This window comes from Argentina silus (genome assembly GCF_951799395.1).
Source record: "Argentina silus genome assembly, chromosome: 2".
Taxonomy (NCBI): domain Eukaryota; kingdom Metazoa; phylum Chordata; class Actinopteri; order Argentiniformes; family Argentinidae; genus Argentina; species Argentina silus.
The window spans coordinates 5735789-5745788 of NC_139656.1; the positions used below are offsets into that span (position 1 = coordinate 5735789).

Below are 10000 nucleotides of genomic sequence, written 5' to 3' on the forward strand. Positions count from 1 at the left end.
TTATCCTTGCATTAAGATCGACTCAATTCAACTTATTGAGTAATTTGTTGATGACATTTTTGCATTTTAGCTAATTTTAAGAGTGTCATAGCAAAGGGTCTGAATACTTATGTACATGAGGTATTTCCGTATTTTAATAAATTTACTGAAATTTCTAAAAACCTGTTTGTCATTCTGGGGTATTGTGTGTGGATTGATGGCAAATTGTTTTCATTTAATTCATTTTAAATTGAGTCTATAACAACAAAATGTGGAAAAAGTGAAGGGGCCTGAATAATTTCCGAAGGCACTGTGTGTGTGTGTGTGTGTGTGTTTGGCGTGTGTGTTTGGCGTGTGTGTTTGGCGTGTGTGTGTGTGTGTGTGTGTGTGTGTGTGTGTGTGTGTGTGTGTGTGTGTGTGTGTGTATACTCACCCAGAACGGTCAGGTAGGCCTTGGCTGTTTTAACAGGCATGGTGAACAGTGAACAGGTGTACATGCCTTCATCACCCAGTGTGACCTCACTGATACTGATGGTCAGCTCCTGCGACGACGCACGCACCAGCTCAATCCTGTTATCCCTCAGAGCTACAGAGAGAGAGACAGAGAGAGAGAGAGAGGGAGGGAGAGAGAGAGAGAGGGAGAGAGAGAGAGAGAGGGAGAGAGAGAGAGAGAGAGAGAGAGAGAGAGAGAGAGAGAGAGAGAGAGAGAGAGAGAGAGAGAGAGAGAGAGAGAGAGAGAGAGGAGAGAGAGAGAGAGAGAGAGAGAGAGAGAGAGAGAGAGAGAGAGAGGGAGGGAGGGAGGGAGAGAGAGAGAGGGAGGGAGATAATGTGATTATTATTATTATTATTATTATTATTAAAGGATTAGTTGGGGCCATCATACACAGTACACCACAGTGTTCATATGACTTGTTGATCAAATCAAATCAAAGTTGATTCATCATCTACACAGGACACAGAATGTAAACGGTACAATGCAATGCTTGATAACAAGGAAATGCTTGACTGGAGAGGCTCTGCAAGGAGTTGAAATCACATGGTTTAATACAGTAGCTTCTGTAGGGGAAAATAGCTCCCTGGGGAGAAGGGGAGAGCTGCTCTTGGTACAACGGATGACTGACATATAGAAACATTCATATTTCTTCATTTAAGAGATCATTTAGACATGTAACTAGCCCATTTCAGCTGTTATTGTACCAACAAATGACTTGCAAATGAATTGTGCCACTGTGGGTAAGCCTTCTGGAAGGACCCGGAAAAATGATCTGGCCAATATCAATGACATTGCACCATATGAGGTGGGACCTAAAAAGACACAAGCAATTTAAAGCTAGCTGTCCATTCTACACAATCTATTTCTGTGGCCTTGCCCTTTCCAGCGAGACATTCTTCCCTGTGCAGGGCCGCCCCTATAGGAGAAACCTAATTTAATCAAAGCATCCAAGGTTACTTAGCTACTTAGCTTAGCCTCTTATTTTCCTTCAACGTGCCTAAGACAGAGTAGGGCTCAGCAAAGTGTGTGTGTGTGTGTGTGTGTGTGTGTGTGTGTGTGTGTGTGTGTGTGTGTGTGTGTGTGTGTGACCTCATGGTAAAGAAAATGCTGATGGACCTTCACTCTGTCTCTATAACAGGGTATTTATTTCACACACACTTACAATGAACCAAGAAGTCAAGCCTCAAATAACACACACACACACACACACACACACACACGCACGCGCACACGTACACGCACACACACACAATACTTTTGCTGTAGTCATTATTGCGGCCTTGTCTGTGTGATGGGTTAGATCTCATTGATGGAGGCATGATTAGTATGTGATTTAAGGGCTGTTTATTGTGTGGGAGGACAGGAGTTCACCAGGGGTCAAAACCATTTGCACAGAGAGAAGTTGCACGCATGCACACACACACACACACACACACACACACACACACACACACACACACACACACACACACACACACACACACACACACACACACACACACACACACACACACACACACACACACACACACACACAGAGAGCTGATACACAGAGAAAGAGTGCTCAGGCAAGAAACCAAGGAAGTAACACCAATGCAGAACTACAGACATTCAGCGTCTTCACAACAGACCAACCCAGGCATCTGTCAGAGCCATGGGTGAGAGCAGGACGGCTGGACCATCAACTGAGATGTTTGTCTGAACTGTGTTACCTCTGCTTTCTCTCCTAAGCCCACCTCAAACTCTTGACTTTACCCCCTGCACACCCACAGAACGGACTTCACTAGCACACAGTCACTTTAAACAAACACCTCTTACACCAACGGCACAGTGCAATAACAATGACATCCCACTGACCCACTTTACTTTTTTTACTTACTATTTATACTGTAAATTGTGTCATGTCTATTGTCTTATGTGTCCAACAATCGTCACTGTCCAACTGTCTCACTTATCTTGTACTACTTGTACTATGTCACTGATTGTCTTGTCCTTATTTCATTGCACTACTGCGTATTTGTGTATTCGTATTATTGTATTATTTGTATTATTTGTATTATTTGTATTTTGTATGCTGCATTGTCATGGAACCGAGCCCAAGAATTGTACTCCCTGCACTCGTGTATGAAACAATAAACTTGAAACTTGAATCTTGACACTTAAGCAGACCTCAAAACCCTGAGATACCGATGAAATGTCTGCTTCAGGTGAGATGGTGTGTGTTTGTGTGTGTGTGTGTGTGTGTGTGTGTGTGTGTGTGTGTGTGTGTGTGTGTGTGCGCGCTCGGCAGACATGATTCAGATCAGGGATTCTCCATGGTTCACCTATTCACAAAGAAGACATGACTGCTTCTTCTCTTTTTCTTCCGGCTCTCTGTAAAGGAGAAACACTTATCCACTACTCCATCTGTCTCTCCTTTCACTGACAAGCTCACAGTGCACTCACTCACTGGCAGGAAGGACACAATGTAAGATGCTTGCTTTATTGGAGTTGATATGGGGTGACCAATTGAACAATATTTCACCTTAAGGGTTAGGGTTAGGGTTACCCCCAAATGCTATGAGAAAGACCACACAGACATCCAATACAGTGAATGTCCTATACAGAACCGTGCAAAGGTTGCTCTTTTTATAGAACTGAAAGGATGTGTTTTGTAAAGATCAAACCCAAACCATGCACAACTCTGCCTTCTCTGGTGCAATATACTTCAGAGTGTCAGCGAGCCAGAGAGCTCTCGCAAAGATCATCGATAGCAGCTGCAATCCATCTCGAATCCATCTCGCAGAAAGTGGAATGACTTTTAACACATTCGAGTGGGGAACTAATTACATACATACAGTGGGGGAAATAATTATTTGATCCCCTGCTGATTTTGTTAGTTTGCCCGATTACAAAGAAATGAGCGGTCTATAATTTGTATGGTACTTTTATTTTAACAAATAGAGACAGAATATCAACAAAGAAGTCCAGAAAAAACACATTATATAAAGTTATAAATTCATTTGCATTTGATCGAAGGAAATAAGTATTTGATCCCCAAGCAAAACATGACTTAGTACTTGGTGGAGAAACCCTTGCTGGCAAGCACAGAAGTCAGACGTTTCTTGTAGTTGGTCACCAGGTTTGCACACATCTCAGGAGGGATTTTGGTCCACTCCTCTTTACAGATCCTCTCCAAATCCTGAAGGTTTCAAGGCTTTTGCTTGGCAACTCGAAGCTTCAGCTCCCTCCACACATTTTCTATAGGATTAAGGTCTGGAGACTAGCTAGGCCACTCCATGACCTTAGTGTGCTTCTTCTTGAGCCACTCCTTTGTTGCCTTGGCTGTATGTTTTGGGTCATTGTCATGCTGGAAGACCCATCCACGACCCATCCTCAGTGCTCTGGCTGAGGGAAGGAGGTTCTCGTCCAAGATCTTATGGTATATGGCCCCGTCCATTGGCCCCTCAATGCAGTGAAGTCGTCCTGTACCCTTAGCAGAGAAACAACCCCAAAGCATAATGTTTCCACCTCCGTGTTTGACGGTGGGGATGGTGTTCTTGGGATTGTAGCATTCAGCATTTCTCTCCCTCCAAACACGAAGAGTCGAATTTATGCCAAAGAGTTCAATTTTGGTCTCATCTGACCACATCACCTTCTCCCAAGCCTTCTTTGAATCATTTAGGTGTTCATTGGCAAACTTCAGATGGGCCTGTACATGTGCCTTCTTGAGCAGGGGGACCTTGCGGGCACTGCAGGATTTCAATCCGTTACGGTGTAGTGTGTTACCAATGGTTTTCTTGGTGACTGTGGTCCCAGCTGCCTTGAGATCATTACCAAGCTCCTCCTGTGTAGTTCTGGGCTGATCCCTCACCCTTCTCATGATCATCCTTACCCCACGAGGCAAGATCTTGCATGGAGCTCCAGGCCGAGGGCGATTGATGGTTATTTTGTATTTCTTCCATTTTCTAATAATTGCACCAACAGTTGTCTCCTTCTCACCAAGCTTCTTGCTGATGGTCTTGTAGCCCATTCCAGCCTTGTGCAGGTCTACAACTCTTACCCTGATGTCCTTTGAATGTTCTTTGGTCTTGCCCATGGTGGTGGAGAGGTTGGAATGGAAGAGATTGATTCTATTGACAGGTGTCTTTTATACCCATAACAAGCAGAGATTAGGAGTACTTTTCCTAAAGTGACAGGACTAATCTGTGTGCCTCACGGGCATATAACCGGTCTGTATGACCCAGAATTCTTGCTGGTTTGTAGGGGATCAAATACTTATTTCCTTCGATCAAATGCAAATGAATTTATAACTTTATATAATGTGTTTTTTCTGGACTTCTTTGTTGATATTCTGTCTCTATTTGTTAAAATAAAAGTACCATAAAAATTATAGACCGCTCATTTCTTTGTAATCGGGCAAACTAACAAAATCAGCAGGGGATCAAATAATTATTTCCCCCACTGTATATACAAAAGTAACATTTGCCATGGTGACTACTTCTAACATCACGTGTTTGTGTGTGTGTGTGTGTGTGTGTGTGTGTGTGTGTGTATGCGTGCGTGTGCCTGCGTGCATGTGTGTGTGTTTCATCCACCCATCTATCCATGTTATCAGTGCAGGAGTTAATAAACATATACAATGTGACATACTACCGTGTTATCAGCCGGCAGAATGACGGGACAGGCTCGGGAGGGCGGAGCCCACGGAGCAGCAGCCCGCTGACGGACACACAGCAGGTTGTCACCAACCTGTGCTTTTTTTTTATCTCGTGTCATTTCCTTCAGTGAGCGAGAGATTGCGTTTGCTTGGATGGCTCTCCAGAAAATGAGTGAAATGACAGTGGTGCTCCACGGTCGCATCTGTTTGGGCCTTCTCTCGTCTGCCTATTGGTTCATTTGTTCTGTCCCACTCCATGCCTCACTGCTCCTGTTATCTCCCCTGATGTACGTGTGACATGCTGATACGCGCCATGCCATATCTGTGGGGCCCAGTAGTGCTATTCCCCTGGGTAGGCCTGCTATATGTATGCACTGAGGCTAACGCTAATCAGTTACACTCTGATAGCAGAGTGTCAGTTCAGCTCAGAGGGAAATGTGGCCTTTAATACACGGATATTTGGAAATATTGCACATGAAATAGCACAGCTGGCTAAGCTGGCTTTTATTTCACTGGGGATATCATTTGCCTAAGGAAAGTAGCCTGGCAAAGGGGCAATTTCCACATATCCGACAATCCAGCCTTTCTACTGATGCCCTCCCCCACTTCCCCTGTTCCAGGAGGGGGGACGACTATATAAATCCAGCCCCTGGCCTTGTCGGCCTAGGCCCTGGACGCCTGGGGGGGGTATATACCATGATGAGAGGCTATATATATATAGAGTATACCATGATCCCCAAGGCTGTGTCTGATCACTAACTCTCTCTGACACCACGCACGCACGCACGCACACACGCACACCTGCACACACGCACGCACGCACGCACACACACACGCACACACACACGAAACTCTTTCCGACAACACAGTACCCCTCTGGAGGAGGGAACAACTGCTTTCCTTTGAGTTTTATGAGGCTTTTTCGTTCACCCAACAAAACACTGGTACTTTCTCCCTCTCTCCCCCTACATCAGACAGCTTGTGCTTGTGTAATGTCCATTTAATAGTTCAAATGGAAGCCTTAAGCTGTGTGTATTGATGTGCAGGTTGTTGTTGTATAATTGAGTTGCATAGTTGGATGAGCATTTGGCAGCATCTTCAGTGTATGCGAGATTTGTTTTCAGACTGCATTAAGCACTTGCATGCACCTGTATCCACTAATGCTACATAAGTCTCTGTGTGTGTGTGTGTCTGTGTGTGTGTGTGTGTGTGTGTGTGTGTGCACCATAAGTCTCCCTTGACAAGGCATCTGCCAACTAAATGAGGGATAATGATATTAAATAGGGGATTTGTCAATGCAGAGTGGTGCACTTTCTCTCTCGCACACACAAAAAATATTTAATCAATGTGTCGAGGGTAATATTACCAGCCCCGATCAGTGCTTGTCTCTCATGTCTTACAGTCAGACACACACAACATTCATCACACCGGACTGATCTGAACTGCCACCTGACTAGTCACTCACCACATCGAAATCCAAATACTGTCCCATATACGCTCTCCTTTCCTCTCCTCTCCTCTCCTCTCCTCTCCTCTCCTCTCCTCTCCCACCCCTCCTCTCTCCTCTTCCATTCTCAAACCCCCACCCACCCCTCCTTTCCTCTCCTTTCTACTCCTCTCCTTTCTACTCCTCTCCTCTCCTCTCCTCTCCTCTCCTCTCCTCTCCTCTCCTCTCCTCTCCTCTGGGTCTGGTTTCCCTGGAGACAGTGTTTATAGATCTCTGGCAGGTGTTCTGGGCATTGTTTGCTCATTCAGTTGACACAGTTCTATAATGAGAAAAGTGCAAATTCTCGAATATCTGGTAGAAGTGTCTGAACATGTCTCTTTCCCAGTCCAATAGCCCACCTGGGGACTCAAGGTGTAGGTACTGGACTGACTGTGAAATAGACTAAAAGGTGTGTGAGTGTGTGTGTGTGTGTGTGTGTGTGTATGTGTGTGTGTGTGTGGGTGTGTGTGTGTGTGTGTGAGCAAGCGTGTGTGAGTGTGCGTGCGTGCATGTGTGTGTGTGTGTGAGCAAGCGTGTGTGTGTGTGTGTGTGTGTGTGTGTGTGAGCAAGCGTGTGTGTATGTGTGTGTGTGTGTGTGTGTACCCCTTTTCCAGTTGCAGTCCTCATTGTACACTATAGAGCACACTTCATAATTGGGTTGTGGAGCCCCGTCCTGTGACAGAAATGAGTTTCTTTCATCCAGTCCTGGCCGTCGCGCAGGAGTTCAGCAGGACTCTTGTCCTCACCTTACTTCATTAACTCCTTCTCCAAAGCAGACCAGAGAGGGACTGCACTGCTAAGAAATACACACAGCTGGAGAATACTCCTTCCCCCCCCCCCCACAGGAGTGTAACCCCCCCATCCCTCTGTGGTGATAGCTCTTGTCTCCTATTTTACAAGGAGACTGCATCCTAACTTCTAACACCGCGGTGGGTGGGGGGGTGGGCTGGGGTGCGTCAGATACCCACCCACCCACGAAGGTGAACGCTCTAGGAAGGGGGGGAGAGAGACACTCTGGAATCCCGGGGCCTATAAAACTCAGCCGTCTTCCCTTGCTCTGGCATTGTGACTGCTTGTGGCACTTATTTTCATGGGAAGTTGTACCTGATTGAGATGACTGCCGTCACTTACTTGAGACAAACGTGCTTATTGTACGTCGCTCCGCATCGGAGCGTCTGCTAAATGACTCAAATGTACATTTATCCAATTTAATCCACACCTATTTGACTCTAGTGTTTGTTCTTCCTGTATCTTAATCGCTCCCTCACCTTCCAATAGACACATCCTCCAACCCAGTTTACAGCTGTTTGCACCTCCAGCAGAGGAAACAGGTGAACAGCCTGGTAAACCTGCCATGATTGTTTCCCTGTCTTTTGTCTCCAGTGTTTTGTCAACACCTCGAGCATGAGAAAAGTGTCTGCCAACCAGCTCCACCAACTAATGATGGCAAAAAAAACCCAAACAGTTTAAATCTGTTTCTTCCTGGTGATCCAGAGCGTAGAGAGAGTGTCATTTTCCTGATCCGATGTTGCAGAGAAATACAGGTCTAATTTGTGGAACACCTGTCCCTCTCATCCCTTGGTAACACACAGGAACAATGATTGCTTGAAATGCAATACAACTCCACACTCCCCTGGGTTAAATTGTTGCCACCTGGGTGGCTGTGTGTGTGTGTGTGTGTGTGTGTGTGTGTGTGTGTGTGTGTGTGTGTGTGTGTATGTGTTTGTAGAGTCAACGTTTACTTAAACAAAGTTGCTTTCATATGTCTAAAACCAGATACACACACACACACACACACACACACACACACACACACACACACACACACACACACACACACACACACACACACACACACACGTGTACATGAAAGAGGGAAGAAGAAAGAGGGAAAAGAGGGAAACAAAGAGAGCTGAAGGACAAAGAGAAAGTTTCCTTCCGTCCTTCAGAGGTGATGGCAAGGCCTTGTAAAATGCCTCCTTAATTCCTCTCCTTTTAGTCCTCTTATCCCACGAAGCCCAGGACGTACGTTCCCTCGCTTTCCTCCTCCGTTTCTCTCTCTCTCTTGTTTTATGGTCCTTGTCTCCTTGAGAGGGGGCTAGTTTGGGATCTTTTGAGATTTACAGTCAAGCGCTTTTCTATCAGAGGGAACACTGTACCAATCTCAAGTTTGACATCAAAGGATGTTTCATATATTTTTTCTTCCCGGAAATAAAATAAGATGAAAAATACACAACAATCTCAGAGTAAAACTCCCTCTGTAAGATTGAGAGTTTTGCAGAAGTTCTGGTATCTCATAAAATTCTGTCGCAGTATTTTGCCGTTTTTTTCTTTTTTTTTATATTTACTTTCAAAAACTTTCCAAAAGCTTCTTCAACATTACTCAGGTCGACGCATTCTGAATGCATCAAAGCTTTCGCACCTTGACTGCTGCATATGGGGGCGGTGGAATGTCTGAGAGCCGGTGGGGCTGACACACACACACACACACAGACACACAGACACACACACAGACACACAGACACACAGACACACACACACACACACACACACACACACACACACACACACACACACCCACACACACACACACACACACACGCACACAGACACAAAGGAGTAAGATTGATCCTCTTAGCTGAATATTTCATATCTGAGGGCCTGAGTAGTTTCATATTCAGCAGTTTGTGATTCTGAAAACCAAGCTGACCACTTGGCCCTCAGCTGTTCATCCATAACACAATTTTTAAAAACAGATTGAATCAATCGCCAGATGACTCCAGAATACGATATATGATGACGATGCAGGATTCCGGATAAATTGGAAGATGGAAATCTTGAAAGCAGACGATACACCCAACCCGGATCAGACAGTAACAGCGGATAACACAAGTCAAAACGAGCTATTCCATTTCATTGACGGTTTTTAATGTAGAACACATTTGAAAGGTTCAGCTCTATATGCTAATCTAGCAGTGAACCAAGGTACAAGGCCCTGGAGCCCAGTCACAGAACCATCAGTCAAACGTAATGAAAGTCAACCCTTCATATGTTTGCATTAAGCTTATTGAATATAGGCTTCACACACCCATCTACAGCTTTCAGTCAATATCATAGCGCTTGTAATTGTCTGTGTATATTACAGCAGGTCAATACATACTCCATCAGTTGTACAACCGCTGTGATTGTCCTCTCTGTCTGCATGTTTGTGCCAGTGTGTGTGTGTTTGTGCATGTGTGTGCATGTGTGTGTGCATGTATGTGCATGCATGTGTGCATGTATGTGCATGCATGTGTGCATGCATGTGTGCGTGTGCGTATGTGTGTGTTTGTCTGTGTGTGCACGTGCGTGTGTGTGCGTGTGTGTGTCTGTGTTTGTCTGTGTGTGCATGTGCACGTGCGTG

General features: G+C 45.2%; 1 protein-coding gene across 1 annotated transcript in view; it reads right to left on the bottom strand.

Moving 5' to 3' along the window:
- The window catches only part of cadm2a (cell adhesion molecule 2a), a 206879-nt gene that overhangs the window by 34879 nt on the left and 162000 nt on the right, over nt 1-10000 (bottom strand). Inside the window, exon 4 of the mRNA XM_083696211.1 lies at nt 413-565. Within this exon, the coding sequence (XP_083552337.1) occupies nt 413-565 (153 nt within the window). The remainder of the gene's footprint in view (nt 1-412; nt 566-10000) is intronic.